The 23,487-nt window shown below is 49.7% G+C and overlaps 1 protein-coding gene across 4 annotated transcripts; it reads right to left on the reverse strand.

Annotated features, from left to right (window-relative positions):
• Nucleotides 1-711: 711 nt before the first annotated feature.
• On the reverse strand, nt 712-23,487 carry kcng4a (potassium voltage-gated channel, subfamily G, member 4a). 4 transcript variants are annotated; one of them, XR_012926092.1, is made up of 6 exons: nt 23,204-23,320; nt 20,279-20,413; nt 19,884-20,153; nt 19,144-19,785; nt 1,134-2,232; nt 712-789 (listed from the first exon to the last, which is right to left on the reverse strand). XR_012926092.1 is itself a non-coding variant. In XM_076019202.1 (5 exons), exons 3-5 carry the CDS (start codon nt 19,989-19,991, stop codon nt 1,339-1,341), a joined length of 1,644 nt encoding a protein of 547 aa, XP_075875317.1. In that variant the 5' UTR covers nt 19,992-20,153; nt 20,279-20,413; nt 23,350-23,487; the 3' UTR covers nt 718-1,338. The 4 variants fall into 4 exon arrangements, 3 of the variants coding, with proteins under 3 accessions (XP_075875317.1, XP_075875316.1, XP_075875315.1); XM_076019202.1 differs by lacking the exon at nt 23,204-23,320 and adding an exon at nt 23,350-23,487 and having other exon boundaries at nt 718-2,232; XM_076019201.1 differs by having other exon boundaries at nt 718-2,232; nt 23,219-23,320.

The following is a 23,487-nucleotide window of genomic DNA, read 5'->3' on the forward strand; positions in this document are numbered from 1 at the left end:
AAGTTTAGAGAAAGTGCATGAGCTCAATTTACAGCCGGCCAAACCATTGTAATCCCTACTTTAATCTAGATTACGTCCACGCATCTGGCGTGTCCTTGCGTGCCCGTCTTGGACCCCACGCTGAGCGCTCTTCTCGGAAAAGAGGAGGACGAACCCGCGTGAACCCGCAGCGGGGATTTGACGGCGTGGAAGATGAGAGAATTGTTTCATCCCAAAAACCTGAAGACACGACGTTAAGGCAGGGTTTTCATTAGACATGCACCAAAAAAAGAGATTTGCTAGCACTCACGCTTTGGTCTCCATGAAAACGTAGGTGATGTAAGAAGGGGATTGCTGCCGTGAGTTTGGCTCGGACAGCTGTCCCCGTTCCTCCTCCTCCTCCTTCTCCTTCTCCTTGGACAAATTGATTGACGGGACTCATGATTGAGCAGCGGAGGAGATAAGGAAAGCCCCCCCCACCCCCCCTCCGAAAAGAAAACCCCCTCCACATACCAGTCCAAAAGGATTTCTTTCAGATTAGTCGGAGAGCTTTTATTTTCTCTGTTGCGAAAATACACATCATGTTGGTTAGAGGTTGAATGGCGGCGCCACTTTCTCAACCCACTTCTGCTTCCTTTCATCTCCCCCCCCCCCCCCATCGTCTTGCCTGACGTTATTTGGATCGTTACTTTCGCAACACCCCATCAGAGACCCCAACCCAACCCAACCCAACAACCTCAGTCCTCACAGTTCACAGTCGATGGCGAGAGAAGCAGGTTTCCCCCTCTCAGTCAGTCGGAGCATACAAACCTACACGGGAGACACATGGATATACATCATACATGGGCCAAACTGCTTTACACGTCGTTCTCGGAATTATGGCTTCAAGCGTCTCGAAAATAAACTAAGATGAGCACTTCTTCTTTAATATCATGACCAAAAAAAAACCAAAAAACAACCCAAAGGTATTCAGTACGAGACACATTGTCTGTTCATACTGCAGGCAACATGTTGTTAAAAAGAAAAAAAAAGTTTTTTTTTTTCAGTTTTAAAGTGTTTTCACAGTGGAAGGAAAAACAACTTTGGATTGGATATTGCATGTTTATGGAAGCAGCCGTTACTAACATTGGCTTTTGTGGTCAGACGAGCTGAACCTTGTACTTTAAAGGGTTATACAGTCTTTAGTTTTGTCCACTCTGCATTCTTCTCTTCTTTTCTTCTTTTTCTTAAACAGCATCCTGCTGTTTTTTGTCCGAGACGTCCTCAGAGCGTCAGTCCTTCACTTCATGCTGTTTCAACGTTTTTTTTTCTTTGTGCATCCTTCAGGCAGGTGATGGCCGAGCCGGTGGTGGACGCCGCTCAGAAAGCAGCTGCCGGCAGGCTGTGATTGTTATTTCCCGCGGGCTGGCCGTCTTTCCCAAGCAGGGCGAGCGACTCCAGGGAGTGCACGCTATCCTTGTCCAGACGTATCCCCAGGCCGGGTTGGTGGCCCGTCTCGCCCCCGGCACCTTCGCCTCCTATAACCTCAACCTGCGGGTCCCCCGTGGCGGCAGCGGCCGCCGCCGCCGCAGCCGCGCACTCCTCCTTGAAAAGTCTGTCGTGCTCCATCTTCAGCTCCTGGTAGGAGCGCGAGAACATGTGGAAGATGGAGGTGGCCGGGAAGGCCATGATGAGGATCCCGCTGAGGATGCTGCTCAGGGCCACCACCTGGCCCGGGATGGACCTGGGCACCATGTCGCCGTAGCCCACGGTGGTCATGGAGATGATGGCCCACCAGTAGGAGGCCGGGATGCTGCTGAAGTCGTGCGCGCCCGTCAGCTCGCTCTCGGCCAGGTGGACCAGCGGGGAGAAGAGGGTGACGGCCACGCAGAGGAAGAGCAGCAGGAGGCCGAACTCGCGTGTGCTGCGCCGCACCGTCAGGCCCAGCGTCTGCAGGCCTAGCGAGTGGCGGGCCAGGCGCATCACGTAGAGGATCCTCAGGGCCCGCAGAATGCGCAGCACCAGGCCCAGCTTGTCCAGGTAGCCCTTGCCGCCGCCGGGCCTCTCGTGCTCCTGGGACGGGTCCTTCTCTGTCACCACCAGCGACACGTAGTAGGGCAGGATGGCCAGGGCGTCGATGATGTTGAGCGGCCCGCGCAGGAAGTCCAGCTTGCTGCGGGCCTGGATGAAGCGCAGGACGAACTCCAGGGAGAACCAGCCCACGCACACCGTCTCGATGATGAACATGTTGTAGCACTTGGAGGAGCACTTGCCCTGAGGAGGGGTGGTGGTGGTGGTTGGGGTAGTGGGGAGCGACGTGACAGGGAAGCAAGACAGATGGGGTGGAGGGCAAAGGAGGGGAGACAGAAAAAAACCCTGAGGTCAGACAATCGCTCTCGGTGATCAAAAATAAATCACTGGCGGCCGCCAGATAACAGCGGCGCCATGAATCAATTATTTTATTAGCGCAGGTTTCAAAGATTAATACGATGTTCGGCGGCGGCGGCGGCTGCGACAGAGAGCATTTGGGATAACATGACCCCCCCGCCCCCCTCCAGACTGCAGCAAGGAGGAAAACAAGAGACGTATTAATGGTGACGGATTAGCCTTTAATTTGCCTCCTTGCAGATCGTGACGGCCGCCCCGCTGAAAACTGCCGCCGAGACGTGTGTGCACTCCTAATCTCTCCATGTAAACACTCAGCGGGGACGACAACTTAGCTGCATTCGTATCGTTGTCACTTCTTCTTTGGGAAAACGCGTTTCTGAGGGTTGTTGGTGGGGGGGCTTAACAAGCATTTTAAGGAGGACAATAAATCTCCCGAGGCTCGGCCAATTAGCTCGCGGTCCAACCACATCTGGAGATCAAAGCGCTCCCGAATGGGAGAGCGCCGGCGCGAGCGGCTTGTGAGTGAATGTGGGAGGGAGCGCAGCGAGTTGGACAACGCAAGAAAGCCGCAGGGAGGAAGAGTTGGACAGATGTAAAAACAACAGCAACTCCACATGGACGAAACTTGTGTACTGCTGTAGCTTAAAATCAGGAAAGTAACCGTTCGAAAGCTGTCGTTTTGGGATGTAGTAAAACGTTGGTGTTTTGGGAAGTAGCTCTTTGTGATGTCACAAAGGGTGTTGGTAGTTCTTCCAGTTTAGTTGCGGCAACCCCAGTTGCCTGTATTTATTCTGTCATTGGAGACCATTTTGTTTTGATCCCTTCCAAACAACAGAGTTCCAAGAGCTTCAGCAGAAGGTGAAAAACATGATGTTGTCTCTTTGTTCTTGGATAACTGATCATGATCTGCTGCATCTAGGATGATTTACAAAGAGTTGAAAATTGTTTAAAAAATATATACCGTATATGGGGACCTTTAGAGTCGAGACCTTTCTGAGCACAATGAAAGTTTTTTTTTTTTTTAATCCATTCTTTGATTTTTCTTTTTTCCACATTTCCTTTCTCACTCACCCTCCTCATCCTTCTTTTCCTCTTCCTCCTCCCTCTTGGTCTCTCGCTAAAAAAAGACTCTCACAGCTTCCGGACATTCTGTCCCTTCAGGCGAGACATTACTCATATCTGGACATGTGTGAGAGACACAATGATGATGTTTTTCTTGGATGGACGGCCTCTTCGGGGGTTTGACTCTTTTTTTTTACACCTGTGGTCACTGATAGAGTCGTCTGGAATCCGGAGTGATTTAAAGTACTGGTGCCGTAAACAAAAACAAAAACAGAATCGGGAAAAAAATATTCAAAAATCTGGATTCTTCATGCGTGTTATGACACAAATGAGAAAAACACTAAAAGCCATTCTTCCCAAGACGATTAGTCTTCTCTGGTCCTCTCATCAGGCTGCTCACTGCCTGCATTCATCTCTCTGCCTCTCTGTCTCCTCGCCTTTCTTCTCCTCTTCCTCCCTCCGTCTCCGCCTCCTCATCGCTCATCCTGTTTTGTCCTCCATCACCTTCTCCGGACTCCCTCCCTCTCATCCCTCACCCCCCTCCACGCCCCCTCCCTCACGCCGCTCCCATTCTTTAGCCACTCCTTAAAGTGAAACACAACTCCGCGCACTGTTTCTCTATGCGCGGTGCATCCGTCACGCGTGTGTCCCTTCCCCGCAGCTCTCATTTATCACCGCTGTCGCCGTTCGCCGCCCCTCGCGACTCCCCGGCCTTCGGCTGCGCTCTCGCAGAATGACGCCTGTCCCTGTAAATTGCACAGCCGCCGCCGCCGCGGCGCTGCAGAACTCATTGTGACTTATTTCTTGATGGGTTCATCCCGAGCTCGCCCCTCTGCTGCTTATCGATGCGGCCGCTAAGCGAGAGTTTTGCGGCACATGTGGGTTTACCCCTTAAAATTGTAATTGTGACTCATTGTCTTGTAATGAGGAGAACTGCATCCCTGCCGTTGACACGGTGAGCCTGTCTAGACGACACAGCACTGGTCACTGGCCCGAACTTGGCTGCTCTCTCTTCTCTTTATCGCTCCCAGCAATTCAGCCCCCCCCCCGCGCTGGATGGGCTAAAAATCGTATTTTGGCTGGCAGTCTGAACGCATCCGAGGTGATGTAGTGTTGCTGCCTGGCTCTACTGGTAGTCGTGGCAGACAGGAGGTTGGTCCCTTTTGCATTTTCCACCAGGTCTTTCCTACATCGATCTGGCTCAAGGGGTTAGACTCACTCGCTTAACTAATGAATGCATGATGCGTCCATGCAGTAGTGCTCAGGTCAGCAAAAGCACCGGTTCATTAGAGCACCCACCAACCTGTGCACTCCCCCACTACACCCAGTTACTGACAACGAGCAGAAGCTTCAACATCCTTCCAATAGTGTTTGTTTCTAAATATGCTGGTGGAACCCAACAACTCTTTGGTTCTGATATCAGTGCCACTACAGAGCCACGTCTGATCTCTTTAGCAACAGCCATCGTGAACAACTCATACTAGCTTCTTCTTCTCTGGTTGTTCAGCCTCCCCCATCTTCATCCGTACAGGATGCTGGTCGGTTCTGCAACCCGTGAAAAATTAAGACGGACGATCTAATCTCGGAGTCTAATAACCATTTGAGTAACTCCACGTGGGGTCTTGAGGGATGCTTGGGAAAGTCGGTGGTGCTCACGCGGCAAATGGCTCCGCCTGAACGCTGGCTGATTTCTCCAGAGGCCTTGAGGGTCTCCATTTGTCCCTGACGCGGCGGACGTCCGCCGCTTCACGAACTGACACATCTGCCAGATGAAGGGGTGAACTCACTTAACCTGGATTCGACCCTCTATCTATCTACCCTTCCTCCTCAATGTGGACGCGTCAGCCCATCTCTCCGCCCCGCTGGTGTCAAGTTCTGCCCGGATCTCTGATTGGCTGTCTGTCCCTTTGTCACTCCCTCCCCCCCCAGCTCCCACGTAATGTCCCTGCCGCGCGACTCTCTGCCTTTCATCTATTTCATTCCCGTCTCTTGTGTCGACTTCGGGGCCCATCAGGACTTTGTGGCAGTGTCCTCTCCCTCCGAGTGAGGGTCCATTTGTTACACCGGGCTTTTAACGCACACACGCGCGCCGCCGCCCGCCCGCACACACATACACGTAGACACTGGTTCACCTCGCAGCTTCCTCTATCTCCCTGACCTTATCTCCTCTGAATGACTCTCTGTGGAGCTAATGTCAGTGACGGCTCATTTCAGCGCAGACGCCGCTCACCCTGCCAGCCGCCCCACACACCAGCTCACATTATCGTCCGTGTTAACGCATCTCAATGGTGAATTAGGGCGGGAAGAAGAAAAAAAAAAAAAAAAACGCCGGCCGAGTCGAGTCAACCTGAGAGCCACCCTGGAGAGATTCAAAGTGGTCACGTGGCAAACCGCAGTGTCGTTACGGCTCCTTCCCATCCCCCACCACTGTTTTTCACTTACGCTTATGGAGATAAACACGCTGCTTTCAATGTGACAAAACCCATTCGAAACCAAACTGCACTTACTCAATCAAAGACACGACGCTTCCACTTTATAAGTAAATAAATCTCAAATATCTCTCTCTTTTTTTTTTTACTTGCAGCAAGGAGGAACTGTTGGTGCATTAGCTCTGATTAAATGTCTCGCAGGTAGTGGATTTTACAGTGCACAAGGGCGACATTTTCAGGTCTATTCCTCGTCAGCTATGAAGCAGAATGTGACTGTGACACTCATGCTACGCCAGTCGTGCAGTTTTTATGAACATCATGACAAGATACATTATTGCACGGCCTGGTGGAGATATTACACGCTTTGGGGTTCACGGTGGAAACTAGGCCTGCTTCAGCACTGTAATAATTAATATTATTAACTATAACTATAAGTTTTTTTTTTAAAAGACTTACTTCCTTTTTAAATGGTTGGTTCCATGTTTCTTATTAAACCTAAACTGCAGCACACACCAGGAGTTCTAGGAGGATTCCAGGTTTTGATCAAGGCCGGCGGGAACCAAGAACTTACTTGTCTTGTTCAGACTGCCAGATGAAATCCGATTTTTCGCCCATCCGGACTGAAACCAGATGGCTCTTTTGTAGTCTGAACAGTCACAAATCACATGAAATCCGATTTTTGCAAACAAATTGAAACCACCCTCAGGAGGTAGTTTCAAATTGCATTTGGGATTTAACGTCACACACTGCGCGCGCTGGACCACGCCTCCGCTCCGACGTTGTTGCTACAGCAACCTGTCAGATGGGTCAATAATGTGGCCCAGTCTGAACAGAGCCAGATCCCATTTGGACACTTGCTGAAAACAGTGTGGACAGTCAGTAGGAGAATCTGATTTGAATCAGATTCGCCTGCAGTCTGAACACAGCCTGCAGAAACTGCATACGTCCCGTCCTTGAGAAAATGATCTGATAGTTGTTTGTGTTGTGTCACAGCACAAAACCAAAGTTTAACGGTATGTTGAAGATTCGGATCGGATCTACAACTCCACGCTGCAAGCGACCCAATTCTAACTTATTTCCTCCCGGGTAGATTGGAACTGAAACACGGACTAGTAAGCCGAAGCAGAAGTGAATGAATTTGGATACTGTCAGATTGGAATCAGGTCTCCTTCATATGGGACATGATTTGGAGATCCGCCAAATCGCATGTGTAGTCTGAGCAGACCGGCTGGATTTTCCCAAGAAGTGGGAGAAGTTGTGCGTCATTGAGAATGCAGGTCATTGCTGCAGACGGCCAGGCTTTAACAAGGATTTGCATCTTTCTGCTCCACCCTGAAATGTTTCACGCTGTTCTGCTTTCCTTCAGCCCGACAGAATGTATAATGAAGATATTCAGTTCACATTCTTTGTACAACTTTTCTGGGACATTTTGTTTTTGTGTCGGCAATGCATTCAAATCCAACCTTGGAACAATGCAACAATATATTATAATATATTTTAATGCAAACGCCTTAAAGATTCTTCAGACACTATTAGTTTCACTCTAACTTCAGTTCTCACCTGCTTCCATCAGTACCGTCCCACCGCAGCCTGCACACCTGGGTGCTTCCAGGTCTGCAGCAGGATGATAGTCGCATCCATTGCAAAGTGTGGTTTACTTCGGATGTCTGGCGCCAGCTTATATCTGTCTCCAGGTACAGGAAGGTAGCCAAGTCACGTTGGCATTAGCCAAGTTTAGGCAGGTGCTTGAATGAAGATTTGCCCTACTTTGAGAATTGCACTGTTGGTCGAGTTAACGTTTCCATTTCGGAAATTCTTATCCCATTCTTTGAATTGCTATTTTTTCTCAACACGGAGACCAAACTTGACAGCGACCGTTGATTCGGATTCCATTCAATCAGCCTTCAGTAAGTAGACACAGTAGTTGTTGACCCTCATCTTTACCTAAAACAAACTATTATATCTGTGTAGATTCCGTTGAAACTGGACTTCAGTCACAGACGAGCTTGCACGCCGCAATTCACCATGAACAGAAATACAAGAAGGTCCTGATACACGGTGCACATCCACGCGTGTACCTCTCCTACAAATGGGAGGAAACTGCGACATGTTTGGCTGTTGCTCTGAATTTCGCCGACCCGCATGCTGACCGCCCGCCCTCCGCGGCTGGTGCGACGCCTCGCCGGCAGGTAGGTGCAATCCATCTTTATCAGCGGACAAGAGAAAGCTTCTATAGCTGTGAATTATGAATGGCCGGCTCTCCACCGCGAGGGTCAGACCAACATCTCGGTAATTAGGGCGACTCTGCATGCACGTGGCTCTCGCTGCAAAGGGCGTGTTTCTAAAACCGCTGCGTAAAACGACTGCCTGCAGCTCCTTTAAAATTTGATCATTGGCCTTTTCTGCTCTACCCGGGGGGGTCTCGCCGCCCTCGTTACCTCGCGAGGAACACTCACTTAATGACCCCGCCGAGTCCAGGCGCAACATGACCCAGAGGGGCGGGCAGGAGACAAGAGATTCACGCCCAGCGGTCTGCCAGCACCTGCGGCAGACCTTGAATATTCTCCACCTCACTGACTTTCGCCGCACTGCTGTAACGACCTTGGAGTCACTTATACAGGCTGGAGTAAAAAAAGAAAAGGAGGTGGGGCGTTGGAGGGGTGGTTGGACAGACGGCAGAGAGGCCGGTCATGGGTTATTAAAGGGCCTGTATTAAGTGACACCTACATCCATCTGCAGGCTGCTCCGCCGCCACCTGATCGCTGCTGATGCAACCCAAAGGTGCATCAGTGGCGCTGCTGTTCACCTGCAAGGAAGGAGCCTCGACACGTGTTCGGATGGATGAAGGCGAGCCATGCGGTCGCTTCGCCCACAGGGTGCACGGTTTGCCCGTGCACAGGGTCATAGTATGTGTAGAGTGACGTCACGGACGGTCGAAAACCCATCGGTGTGTTTGGAGCTGTTCAGACGAAGGTGGTTTCAGTTTCAATCCGTTTTGCAAAAATCTGATTTCATGTGATTCGTGACTGTTCAGACTACAAAAGCGCCATCCGGTTTCAATCTGGATGGGCTACGAATTGGATTTTGGCTGGCAGTCTGAACGCAGCCTAAAAGACACCAAAAGTGGATGGATGGATGGATGGATAGATGGATGGATGGATGGGAGAAGCAATGGGAATGGACAGGTGGCCACGAGGAGAAGGACTGGGATGACTGGTGGAGGGAGGAAGTGTTTAGAAGATCAGCTGATCGGGAGACACATCCAAAGCATCAAGTTCCATTCAGACTCTGAAATCTGTCTGTCGGGACATTGAGTGCACGTACGCACCCACTCACTCACTTCATCCAGTTTTCTCAGCAGAACACTGACACAGACAATTAATTGCCGAGTGCTTTCTCCTTCCATGGAGAAAGCAGTTGTTTAAAGGTTGAACTGATTTCAAATGGGGATAATGTTCTCACAAGGTGGCTGACATTTCGCCTGTACGCGCAAATACACCCCCCCCCCACTCTCCACATGCACATGGGTGCACACGCGCACACACTTGCAGACGGCGGGGATCCCTGCGTTGTTATTGTCACGGCGTTGTGAAGGCAGTAAATTACATACTGTTTTTATTTGCATCTCTCGCAGCCCGGAGAAAGAGTGTCGTCAATTTGCTGCGTCAGTGAGCGCATCAGAAAATTAGATCAGACACGCGCGCGCGCACGCACGCTCGCACACATGCACGAACACACACACAGACACACACCTGGAGCGGCTCAATTGTTGCTGTTGCAGGTTGTGTTTTTCCTTGTCGTCGGCAGTTCCTGCAGTTACTACAGTTCCAAATAAACTGATAAACTTTGGCGAAACGTTTTGCTTCCTCGCACTGCAGCTCTCAGCTTGACCACCTTAGATTGTTTTTTCAAAGGAGGCTCCTCACGCATGTCAAACGCATGTTGCATGTCAAATGAAGGTCATGCAACACTTTTCCCGAGCATAGCGGTTTTACTTTACTGTGCTCTGACTATCCATGACGCCGATTAAAATCACAATCAATAATCATGATGATTATGGAATTATTTAAAAAAAATCTAGAATCCAAATGTGTCTCGGAGGGAAACAAGGCATGCTGGGAACAAATCCAACCTTTGTTTTATGGTGCATTTCAGTCAATGACAGCTCAGGATGTATTTACAAACGACATGCTAGTTAATGACAAGAGAATTGCAAATCTGCAAATTTATCACTCTTTGTGTCTGCGCTGTGGCTGGTAGATTTTTAATGGTACATTTACCTCCAATTTAAAAAGAAGTGAGGAAACTTGAAGGACACACACACACACACGGTGAGCATGTGTGTGTGTGTGTGTGTGTGTGTGTGTGTGACCCTGAATGGTTTCCAGACCTCGTCTTTTTTTTATTTCTATTTTCTAAAGAATTTAATAGTTAACCTTGGCCACACTTGCATAGCCGCTAGAAATGATCTTTTGCTAATAAATGAGCATTTTATTTTCTTTTGCAGGAAAAAAAAAAATCCTTTTGTGTCCTTATTAAAAATCATACCAAGCCACCAAACAAGAAAATAATCAAAGATTTAACGGCAGGCATGTCAGCATCTCGCCGTCAATATCACCGTCTCGTCTACGAGGCTCCGCCGCGCTCTCCCGCACTGTGCTCCACTCATCTGCACTCTGGCAACACAATCCCACCCTGGCACGGCCGGGATAAACACCTTGTACTTTGCTGTTCTCTCCCGTAATCCCACTTGGCAGCCGTGCAACACGTCAGACAGAGGAGACCGCAGCTCACAGGCAATCGGATGCAATGGGGGCGCGGAATCTGCAGCGCGCTGATACGGTCGGAGAGAATGCCTCCCGCCGCCCGCAGACACGACGGCGTGGCGAACGCATGTGCACGCTAGTTTTCGGTGCGTGCGCTTCCACAAACACGGAGGGACAGGGGAAGCTCTAAATGAGTTCTGGCAATTAACAGCGAGACGCGCATCCTTATTGGATCCCGAAGGAGGTGGAAAACAAAGTTTGCCGCCGGGCCAAAATGTCCTGCATGGCAAATATTGCTGCCGAATCATATCCAGACGTTCATTGACATGAACTTTCTCTTTTACAGTATCTTAATTTTAATGAAGCCGCGCGCCGCCTCTGTAAAGTCAGCTCGCCGGCCTTCCACTCGGTTGCTCCTCACATGCAGAGATTGCATAATGGTGCAGCACGAAGGCACTTTCTCCACGCTGCACTTTCTAACCTACAGCAGCGAAAGGGCGAGCCGGCGTTGCAAACGCCGCTTCACTCACTGCCTGATTCCTCCAATGAGCGTTTTACCCTCCGAGTCGGTGCACTGCTTTGCCAGCAGAGGGATTTTAAACAGTAAACGGCTCATTTATGATGTTTGGAATGACATTTGCATGTATTACGTATCTACTACACAAGTGAACGGACGCATTTATGCATACTCGCCGTGACTGCATTTAAACACATGAAGCACGTAAATGATGTGTTTTGGAGCACATCAAAGAGGTCCATGAGACAGATGCAGCGCTGCACAACCCTCCACTTCTCCTGCACTACCATCTCGCTTACACTCAGTTTCTGTTTGATCTTCCTCCAACTCTTCTGTACTCGTTTTTTTTTTTATTCAGTCCCTGGGATGAACAACTACACAGCTTCTTGTCAATTCGCGCAGACTTGCCTCACAACATTGTGTATATTCTTGTTAGACTAGGAGGGGTTCTGGTCTGGTCGAAACATGGGTGCAATATTCATTCGCTCCATATCAAAAAAGTGGAGGGCATGTGATAAAAGAATAGATAAAACTGTGTTTAATGACCTTTATGTTGCCGCGTTCAGACTGCCAGCCAAAATCCGATTTTGAAACCAGACCGAAACCAGATGGCTCTTTTGTCATCTGAACAGTCACATGAAATCCCATTTTTGCAAAACGGATTGAAACCACCATCGGGAGGTCGTTTCAATCATCGGGAGGTCGTTTCAATTGGCATTTGGACAGATGCGTCTCAGTTTGAACGGCTCCAAACACGGCGATGGGTTTTGACTGTCCATGACGTCACTCTACGCGACGCAAGACCCAATGCGTCAGACCAGAGAGCGCCAGTGTGAGCAGAGCCAGATCCCATTTGCTAAAAACAGTGTGGAGAGTCAGCCCTAAAAATTTGAGAGGGAATCTGATTCAAATCAGATTCGCCTGCAGTCTGAACGCAGCCTTAGTTACAAACCTTTGATTCTGGATTTCTTTCTTTTTTTTCTTTAGATAGCTACTACCTGGTTTTTAAAAGCAAAAACCCCACAGATGGCTCTCGCCTATCGGCACAGATACTGATTTGCTGCTGCGACTAAGCCCTTCCTCTCGTGTGCCTCACAGGTGAAAGAAACTGCTTTGACCCCTCATTAAACCCGACTTCTACACAGGCGGTGAAGTAAACTGCAAGCCAGCTGCGGAAAAAGGTTTGCAAATACCCGAGAGGCGTCTGCCGGGAATTACCAGCCTTATCCCCCCCCCACCCCTCCACCCCCCCAACCTTCATTACTCTTGCTTCTCCTGTTCAGTCTCCTCATTTAGACACTCGCAAGGCTTGTCCACAGTCTTATTTACTTTCCGTCTCACTTGCGGCCGCCGCGACCGCCAGCGAAAGCCTCATCCTGCCGAGCCGGAGGAGTTTACAAAGTCACACATGTATTTATAATTCATCCATGTTAATTGAATGAAGTCAGGGGGTGGGGGGGGGGGTTGGAGATAACAAATGTGACACATGTGGAGCGCGTTCTTGGCTTAATTGCTGTCACAGACTCAAACAAGCCTCGTGATTTATGATTTGTGCCCCCCTGCCTTTGCTGCAGAGAATTTACCTTGTGTACGGCAACACAGAAGACGTGCGCACGCACACGCACACACACACACACACACACACACACACACACACACACACACACACACACACACACACACACAGAGAATGACTCACAGTCTAAGTGTTAGTGCTTTTTGTCTCCTGTTACAGTGTTTCTAACATATCAGGTGTGCTCCTCGGTGCTTTTAAAAACATCAGATGAGAAAGCAAAACTTCCCCACGCGAGGAGACTATAAATGTGGAAACAGAGCCGGTCGATTGGCGTAATGCATAAAGCGGAAAAAAGAGGCACAACAGATACTCTGCAACATTTTTTTTTTTTTTTAAATGGCTCCAAACTCTTTGATGTCCTCCCAATGATTCCGAACAGATGCAGACATTAGAGCAGAATTACAGATACAAGAAACTAATCCGCTCCCAGCTGTTGGCAAAAGAGCACAATTTTAAAGTTATGCCTCGACTCAAATGTTAGTCTTTGGTTGGTCTCACATCCAGTCAGATCAGCAAACACTGCACCAGGAGACTGGAAGACACTTAACTCTGACCTCTGCGACCGAAGCTCATGGATGGCGTGAAGGTTATAGTGAGGATGGTGACTCTACACCTGCCTCAGCAGTGGGTCTATTGTGTGTAAAAGGCCGAAGCAAAGGGGGTGATGCTGAGGTACCCAACTGATGATCCGTCTCCTGGTGGAGGTCACCTCGGGTCAAAGTATACAGGATATTTACCGTCATGTCCCATTTTTTCAATAAATGAGCGCAATCATATTGCACAAGTACAGCTCAGCTGAACAAGAGCAGAATGACAGGGGCTTGTGAGCGACTGTTGTATAAGCACACTTGTCTGAATGTATTTTATGCAAAGTAATCTCTCTCTCTTTCATTCTCTCTCTCAAAATCCTCTTTAGCTCTTGCGAAAAATGCACCGCTGTTGTCACGGACAGATTTGAGTGATGTTAACACGGATCCCCGCGTCTGACAGCATCGTAAATCAGGATGTCTTGCGATCATGGGACGATGAAGGTGATGGTCGTGCTTGTTCAGTTTGTCACCATAAAAGCAGATTGATGGAAACCTTCAGCAATAAAAACCAAACTTAACGATGGATCTGCACTGCTATTGACCTAAATGTCAAAATGTCAAAATGAAGGTACTTAAAAGTGCATGTATTGATGCTTTTACATTGTAAAAGCTGTAGACGGAATGCGTGTGTGACGTGCAGAGATGCATGTGTGTCCTCCTCCAATGTCGCCTCAGCCTTACTCTCTCTGTTGTTATCGCTGTGCGTCAGACAGTCATTATACTTGGCAGAGCTCCTCTGGGAGGAAAGACAAGAGGGGGAAGGAGGATCATGGATGCTTTGGTGTTTGCCCTCTCATGTTTTTCCTCGTGCCTTTGTCGTCATCCGTTCCTTCTCACGACCCTTCGCTCTCTTGTGAAGACGCCCCTTTATCTCCGCTGGATGACACCACCGCATTATCTCCGTCTTAGCCCGTTTCCTTCTCTGTCTTTCTCAAAACTTGATTTAAAAAAAAAGAAAGAAATTCAAACGCCACATCCCACAAATTCGATGGTTCAACAACAGTATTGACTTCTCGCGGCTTGAGACAAGCGACTCAGCAGCGGGCAGCCGTGTCAAGTCCCAGTCTGCTGCTCCACTGTCTTTTCTGTCTCCAGATACTTGTGATTGATGCCCGCGGCCCTAATTATTGAACAGCAAATCCCACTCCAATTTGTGGCATTAGGGGCGTCAAACAGCCACTTCAATTACTCCCCGGGCCAGAGTATGACTGAATTAGGCAGAGGGGAGAGAATCCAATGGGGCTGTCTGAAAAAAAAAAAACGACAATCACCCGACACGGTTATTGAAGACATGAATCTGAGCGCACTGGCTGGGAGTAAACCGGTTCGATCGGCCTGCAGCGACGGGAATGACAATGGATGGAAAGAAAGTTTGAAGCTGTTGGGGGGAAAACGGCGAGCGGGAATTCAGAACCGCTGCTTTGCGGAAACGACTGGAGCCTGCGGAGTAAAGTACACCAAAGATTAGCGCGGCACATAAAGTTTATACGAGGGATGGCGACCAGGAGGAGGTTTATGGGAAAATGGAAGTGAGGTTGCAGTTTTAGGTCAACACTCGACGTCTTGTTTAGACTCCATACAAATATTTTCCTTCCCGACATCAAAAATCACTGAACCTTAGAAGGCAGCCAAGGTTGCTGAGGTTCCACGTGCAGCATGCTGTGAATCCATCCTGGAAAACTCCCCGCAAAATCCCCCTTCAGCTGGTAAGAGTGCAAAACTCTCAATGAGAAAGAGGCGATCGCACAAGTTTAGTTGTGTGCAAAGTGAGAAGACACTAACAGGAAGTATGATTACTGTCAAACCTTTACAATGTATCACTGTTTGCTGCTTCTTTAACAGATATATGAAAAATTCCATTTGGCAAAGTTAAAAAAAAAAAGAAGTGAGCAGGACAAATCTTCCAGGTCACACCACAGCTGCATGTTTTGTCCCAATAATCTTGCGTTTGCCATTCCTGGTTCTGTAATTTCACTGTTGGAGCCTGAAATGGTGTTAAATACTTTCCCTGTTGGCAAACGAGCTGGGCTGTCAAGAAACTGAATCTGGTATCTGGGTGGTATTTCGCGACCGCTGACGTTCCACTTTTGAAAAACTAGCCGGGTGGGCTTTGCTAATAACCCCCCCCCCCCCACACACACACACACACCCTTGTTCTGGCCAACTGCTTCTCCAAATGATCAACCACTCGTCATCTCACACAACATCTTCACAAATAGTGTCCAAATGCTGAAATCTGTGGCGGGGGAACATGAAAACACTGGGTGTTGGTAAGAAATTAGGAAGCATTTCCACTCATTCACTTTAAAGTGCAGTCCAGTTTGTTCTTTTTCTCTTTTTTTTTTTTTGCGTTACATAACTGCCCGGAAAAGTTCAAGGCTAAATCCTCCGCTGCCAGCTTTACCTTCCATCAGCTACTTCTGAAAACCCCTCCAAAGCATCGACTCAGTGATCTCTCATCAATATTTCATGCCGGCATTAGCATTTCTAAAAAACACATCAGGGATGTTTGCGCATACCGGTCTAAATGCGACTGTACACAGCCGGCAGGAACGCTGGAGGTATCATATGGAGAGTTTTTACATAAAGTGCAGAGCACTTTCCGCACGGACAGCGACGGGGGAGGAGGAGGAGGGGTACGGCGGGGCTGGAGATGCGATTATCAGCCAGTCGGGAACTGAGCCATATGACAAAAGCTCCTCTCAACGCGGCGGCTTCACGTTCATAACGATATCGTGTTTGATAACGGGGTTTAACTTAGGACACTCGGCACACTGTGGAGATAGACGGAGTCGAGGATGGCGGAAAATTAGGCGCTGTTTATCTCGGGCTTTATTCCCGGCAGAACTTCACCCCCCTCTTAGAACTCTCTAACCAAAGCATCAGTCCATCCCTTCCATCTCCCTTCCACCACGACCCCCATCCTTCGCTCACTTCATCTCTCCTCTTGGAACTCCCAAACCCCAGCCGTATCAGGCGGAGATTCGGGATGAATAATGAGCGGACAAGGGAAGCTTTTTGGCTCCATACGGCAAGACGTAGACAAACAGCAGGGCTGTGTGGATAAAAGATGACAGGCGAGCCCTGCCGCTCCTCGACTTGGTCAGCCAACCAGCCGGACTGGACGCCCTGGTCGGAGTTCAGCGCTCTGGCACTTGAGAGGGGGGGGTCGGAAAATCGGAAGCATGCAGATGGCAGATGGGATTGTTTGCTTTTTGGAGGGAGCTGCCCTCCTCTTTTCCAAGAAAGGGGGCAGAGAGATGTTGGACAAACATACACACACATACACACACACTGAGCATGTGCTAATGACCTGTGTCCTCACAAGGTGGAAGGATGGATACAGCAGCAACACGTCTCTCTGAACATTTAATCCATGAAGGTAGTGCGTAATAAGAAGTCTGTCAGACTGTGAAGGTTTGGACATGTAGAGGATGGACAGTGAATACATGGGGAGAATGATGCACCGGTTGTCAGGCAGGACGTCTGGAGGAAGAGCAAAGAGGAAATGAATGGACGTGGTGAAAGTTTGGTGTGAGAGAAGAGGATTCAGAGGACAGTGTTGGATGGAGGCAGGTGATTGGCTCTGGCCACACCTGAAAGGAACATCCCAAAGGAGAAAAGGGAGAAGTAGGTAATGAGAGGCATCTTCCGTGATCAAGAATCTACTAGATGCTGCAACTCCAAATGTATCTTCAAAGGGTGTGCAGAAGGTTTATTACCACCACTGGGAACATCCCATAATCATGTGACATTGTTTTACACAGCACTCCTGTAGCAGAGTCATGTGCGAACGATCCCCCCCCCAAAAAATGCAATCCTGTGTAAAACTTTCATAGCAAGATGAAAGATTAAAGAGACAGCTTAGCGCCTAATGAACCCTGCCAGTCTTTGCTAATCAATTTTCGGATTTTTGCGCCTTGTATTACACCACAAATTTGCCCTGGGTTGCTCCAGAGGTATTTGCAGCAGACCTTTCTCGCCAACACCAGGTGCGTATTGATTGAGTCTTGATTTTCCTGTGAGCTGATTAGCTGAACTCGTCTCTCTTTCCAGTCTGAACACGGACCTGATCCGAGACTTATCGCAGCCCTGCTGTGGCGTTGAACCAACAAACCTGCCTTGCCGGCAGGAAGCGCAGCAGCAACATGAAGCTCCTGCGGGGCTCCGGTGTCTGCACGGGTAGGGTATGTCTTCCTGAGACATTTACAGGCGCGGCTTCCTGTCTACATTAGTAATGCATGACACATCAGGAAATACAACCTCTTTGCATTCGGCAGCACTTTAACTGTGTCTCTGCCTCCACTACCCAAAGACCCATTATGCAAACTCTTAATCTCTGTTGTACATCTCACCCACGTGTTGTAAAGCACAGTATCATCATCGTATTTTGTCGACACGGTCCTTCTCTCCTGTTTGCTTTCTTCTCACATAAAAAGTCGCACATCAGAGACACCGTCCAGTCCTGCAGCACTTCATAAATCACACCCAGGGTGTTTTTTTTTTTCTTTCCCCTACACAAAGTCTGTGTCTTCATCCCACCAGGCTTGTCTTGGCAAAGAAGATCCGTCGACGGCTCATATCAAAATCAACGTGGCGGTACCGCCATCAACGGTATCTCAGGGTCCTTTCAAACGAGCAGCGTGCGCTCCCACTGCGACTGGTCTTGAACACACACTCACATGTGACACTATACTTTATTTAAGAGTGGGTGACTCGGAGTGGAGCGGAGGAAGCATAAATGCGTGCGAAATTTTCAAGGGATCCGTATCGGTTACAGTGGATGACTTCATTATCGTTTCATGCGCACGTGACGAGACGTGCACGGCCCTCGCCTCTCAAAAGTGTGTGGTTCCACGTGAGAGTTTGTTGTGTGTTTCTTTTTTTTCCGACCGCGTGCCTGTGTTGCTTTGCATGAGCCGCAGTGAGTCCATCCCATTATTCCCCAGTGTTTACAGACAGACTGCGGCCAGGCCTCAGTGAGCAGCTCTGGCTTCATTATCTCACGCTGCTACGGATAGACACAGATCACAGGACACCAAAGGCCAACGCACACCAACAGCTGCACCCCGCCGGCATATTTAAGAGAGTGTGACGACATGCTTTTTCTGTTCTCTCTCACTCTCTCTCTCTTTTTTTTTAACCCGCAGCGGAGAAAATCAAATCCTGTGGCTTTTTTGCAGCATGGAAATGTCCTGCACAGGCTGCTGTTTCTCAAAGATAAATGCTGCTGGCAACTTGGCGTCTTTTTTCTAAAAACTTTATGTAACTTTCAAGAAACAAGTTTTTCTTCATCGGCCTTGAACTCAATTCTAATCACTCAGCAGCACGGATGTCAAATTCATTTTGCCCCCGAGGGCCACATCAACATCATGTTTGACCTTAAAAGTGGTAGCTGCAAGACGGTATAAATATAATCACTCCTTATCGTATTGCGTAAGAACATTGCATGGACGTAAAAATATATGTGCGCAGTCCGAGTATCAACAAACGCAAGCCGCTACATTGATATAAAAATCATCTATTAAAATTCCTCTCTTCTGCATCAATGTTTCTCTTAATGGACATTTTTGGGATTATTTGTGGGCTCAGTGGAAACTCTGGAATTGAGTTGCGGCCAGTTTGAGGCTCATCAAAACATACTTTTTTTATTTAATGGGTAATTAAATACATGGTTTCCATTTCCATTTTTTTACAGCCTCACCAATGAATGCGGTTTAGACTTTTTATTTCAACTGATCATACGACTTCTCCCTCAATCCCTCGTAGACCTTGACTTTGGTCTTTTCAGATAACGTAGTACAGTGAGTAGTTTTATGGGACACTATGAGACAAACACACTAGTTTCTCCACTCACCATGTCCTCTTCCTCCCGGAGGTCCGGCATGGTGCTGATGCACAGGCTGACGACGGTCACGGCTACCATGATCACCGACAGGCAGGCGAAGATCTTCCCCGGCACGCCCGACTGCGGATTCTCCACCATGTCCCTCAGCCAGTTCATCACCTTGCGGTACCTGGTCTCCTCCACCGGCACCCGCTGCATGGCGTTCCTCTGCCTGCATTCCTCCTCGCGCCGCTCCAGCTCGTTCACCTCCTCCATGCGCGTGTACATTTTCCGCTTGCAGCAGCGCTCCATGTACGTCATCTCCACCCCCCAGTAGGTCAGCTCGTCGTGCAGGGAGAGCACGCACATCTCCCGCAGCAGCCGCAGCTTCCCCGCCACCAGGAAGTTGAGGATGACCCTGAAGGCCGACGGCGAGCGGTCGAAGAAGAACTCCCGCCGCGTCTCGTCGTAGTCGTCGCAGATGCTGGCGATGTCCTCGGGCGAGCGGCAGCCGCACAGGCGGCCGAGGCGAGTGAGCGGGAACTGCTCCAGCGTGCTCCAAGGGAAGGTGTACCGGTTTCCCCCCACGTTGATCACCGCTAGGAGGGTGTGGTCGACCGACACCAGGTCCTCCGGCCGACGGATGAACTGTGCCCTCTTGTAGTGTACGCCCTGCAGGGGGAAGGCGCGAGAGGCGTCAGCGCACAAGTGGCTGGAGATAGAAACACCGGTTGCAATCACAACTGAGTAGCTAGCTGACGACTTCTCACCTTGATGGTCTCAGTCTCTGGGATCTCGGTGAAGATGCGGTCGAGGCTGCTGTCATCGCTGACAGACAGGTTGCTGAAGTCATGGTTGGCGTTGCTGATGATTGGCATGGCAGCATTTGTTCCGGGCTGGGCGGCTCAGACCAGGTTTTCAGGGGCAGGAAAGTTCTACCGCTTGTAGCTTCTCGGTTTCTCGGGGGGAATGACGGCTGGCGGTCTGACGGCTCACTTTCAGACGGGCCGATGAAAACGCATTCCTGCCGCAGCACCAATCTGTTGGGTAGGAGCTGAGCATTAAAATGAGTGCGTGGCTAAGACTTTACAGGCCTCAGAACACCTCATACCACAAACTTGATGGTTGTACTTTCAAAGGGAAAGGCGGAGCGCGGCCAAGACACCTGTTGCAGCCGATTTAATGAGGGTCAATTTTGACTTTGCCGCGACGTTCCACCGAGGGCTCGGGTGACGCATCAGGATTTAGCGTCCAATCAGCGGGTAATCCCAGCGCTGCAGAGAATCCGGCAGAGGAAAGCCTGGGCAGGGGAGAGAGGGTTAGAATTGATCAGTGCATGATAGCAGCAGAGGATGAGTCGGACGTATCAAAGGGAGAAGAACGTACAACGCTCAGGCGTCCAGGGGAGGGGGGGTTGGGGGGGGGGGGCTGTGGCCGCGACAGGATTAGGGAGGGTTGGGATATGAGGCTGTGGCATCCACAGAGTCAGCATGGGAGATGAAATGGGATCAGAAGTGGGTGTGCTAACAGTCACGAGACCCTGGAAAAGAAACATTACAGAAACAACAGCCCACCCTAACCTTCACCCGAGCCCACACTTGGAACGGGTGTTAAAACGCAACATTCAAGATTGGCAGCACTGCGAGCCCAGACTCAGCGATACAGTTTCCCCGCGAAATCCACTGGAACAGCGACTTGTCACTGTTGCCCAGACTGAGACAGGCTATTTTTTCCCCCACAGTGCACTCTAGACATGCCACATACACCAGCCTCAATAAGTGGTGTTTGGGTTCATTATGTGAGCCACAGCCTGGTTTTTCTTTTTGAGGGGCGGGCTACAAAATAAGAGTAGTTTGATTGTTCTAGGATGCGTTAACCCTGCACTGCAGGCGGATCAATTTCAAAACTGAAAGCCCCCCACCATTCATCTTGCCAACTTCCAATTGGAAGCTTTTTAATCTGGATCAGGGATCCATTAGTGAGCTTCCTTATAGCAGTTGAAACAGGGGAGGCAACTGCACAGAAGTCTGTGGGAGCTTCTCAGCTGTCCAGGACATTGAAGTCTTTGAGAATCGAGTTGCAAATAGTTCCTCGCTAAGGTTGAATACCTTGGACTACCGTAAACATCTCTAGAGACAGCATTTTGGATGACAGAGAAACGCCTCCAAATGACAAAGAACAAAGTCCGAGCGCCTACGACTCAACTCTCCCAAACTGCACTGTAGACAAAGGAGAACATGGGAAGCGACCATTAGCCAGTGTGGATATAGCGGTTACAGCAGTTTAATTGTGTTCACTTTGACAGAAACACCAAGAAGGGCACGGTCCTCGGGGGAGAACATATTCTCACTTTACCCAGGAGTTTAGTAGAACACTGTGTCATCCTCTGCACCACTGGGAAGCCTGCCGCCGCCAGCTGCTATACCTTTTCAATTGTAATTGGTCGGCGGCGAGTGTGACACAGAGATTGCTCATTTATTCAGCGGAACAGCCAGACTTCACCTCTGACACCCATGGTGTCATCGCGCCCTTTTTAACCCCTCGGCTACTTGAGCAGAAAAGCTGAGTGACATTTGGGCGTCTGCCCTGCGCTAAGTCCTCTGCCAGCTGTCGCGATTTCATCACGTTCCACATCGGTTTCAGAGGAAGTCGGAAGCTCGCAGGGGCATTTCCAGACTTTTTTTTTTCCCCTCCAAAAACTATCCCCGGGCGCACACTTAAGGTCTATATGTCAAGTACATGGTTCCACCGTCACTGCGTCTCCCCCAGCCTGATGTTCCTGCTCAGCGTGCTGCTGCCGTTTGTGACTAACGCAGGAGCTGCAGTCTCACGGAGCCCCCCCCCCCCCCCCCCCATTCCCTCCCCACCTCCCCGCAGAGTGAAGCGCTATCGAACGTGCGACTGGACAGTGCAGGCCGCTTCGAGGCATCCAGGGTCCCACTAACATGCATCAACGAGCCAGATCCAATGGGACAGGCGCTCCGTTTTGCGGAAGGAGCCAATAAATCACCCCTGTCACGACACCCCTGTTTCATTTCCACCTCGCTAGGTGGTGAAGGGGGGAGCCGAGCATGATAAACTATTTATTAATCGATCTGTTTCCCCCTGAGGACGTGGCTGGGGTTCCCTTAACGGAAACTTAATTGAGGAATATTTTTTATTTATTTATTTATTCCAGCACAGTGTTATCAGCTCTGCTCCACCCCACTCCCTGGTTGTCCACTGGACCTTAATGAGATGAGGGATGTCCGAGCAAAGCAAACTCGGCTGGTTTACCCCCCCACCTGGAGATCTTTTAAAGCAGAGGGGTTGACCTTTCGGGAAGAGCAATAGCGGTGCACAACAACAACGCTTGTAACAATCCAATCTTGGCATGCACGCCAAAAACAACAACATAAATAATTCTTTCCTTTTAAATTGGATTCCACTCACACTTGAATGAGCTGTTGCATTGATGGGCTTGTACAGTACTCTGCGGCATTTCAGTCCGCCAGTCAGTCAGGCGGCGGCTTATATTATATTCATGGGGGAGTCAACAGTGACTGCGTTCACTCAGGAGCTCTGCTCTGCACCCCCCTTTCTCCTCCTCCTCCTCCTCATCCTTCTCCTCACCCGTCTCTCCTCTTTCTCCCTCTCGCCAACTTGAAAAGGCGCGCACATGCGGACGCGTGCAGGAAGTATTTTGCGCCAGAGAAACGAACTTTATCGACCCGGCCCGGTTGAATTGCAGTATATGCGGATGATCCGAATCGTTCACTCGGAGGTGCTTACAATTACCTGCAAGCTAAAGGGAAACAACCCGTGGAGCCTCTGAGTGAACAGACACCTGCATTGCCCCAACACAGTGCATTGCCCCGTTTACTTATATTCTATCAATGATAAACTATTCACTTTGCGGGCTGTTGGCGGGAGGTTTCGCCCTTCCAAAACTGTCAAGCTGCGGTATATTGTGGGGAAAGCACGCGATCGGTCATTTAAAAAAAACAAAAAAACCAACACACAACACGCGTCATAACTTCTCGACAGACGGAGGAACAACTCATCGGGCTGACCGGGCTTTCACACCTCCGCATGCATCGGCGCAACTTACGGAAAAGCTGCTCACCATCCTGAGCTCCGTGTCTCCAGAGTCTCCAGACGGGGGGGTTGAAATCCGTCCCGGTCGCCTCACCGATCATTCAGCCACGCACACACACGCACACACACGCACACACATACACACACACATACACACACCCCGGGACGTCAGCGATCATCTCCGTCCTGCCTCATGCTGGTAGAAGCCGTTTGTTCCCGTCAGTCCCCGACGTCCGCATCGTTCCTACCGGCCCGCACAGGGACTGGGTGCGCATCTGAGAGGAGAAAGGAGGAGGT

Source organism: Nelusetta ayraudi, unplaced genomic scaffold (assembly GCF_046127955.1).
Source record: "Nelusetta ayraudi isolate G7.1 ecotype Tasmania unplaced genomic scaffold, CSIRO-AGI_Nayr_v1 ptg000009l, whole genome shotgun sequence".
In the NCBI taxonomy this organism is placed as follows: Eukaryota; Metazoa; Chordata; class Actinopteri; order Tetraodontiformes; family Monacanthidae; genus Nelusetta; species Nelusetta ayraudi.

What these genes read in the sequence shown, in the direction of transcription:
- kcng4a (XM_076019202.1), bottom strand. Translation starts at nt 19,991, where the DNA reads ATGCCAATCATCAGCAACGCCAACCATGACTTCAGCAACCTGTCTGTC. An exon ending in CAGAGACTGAGACCATCAAG is followed by an intron (nt 19,786 to 19,883) that starts GTGAGAAGTCGT and finishes TTCCCCCTGCAG; the next exon opens with GGCGTACACTACAAGAGGGC. An exon ending in TCCGGGAGGAAGAGGACATG is followed by an intron (nt 2,233 to 19,143) that starts GTGAGTGGAGAA and finishes ACCCCTCCTCAG; the next exon opens with GGCAAGTGCTCCTCCAAGTG.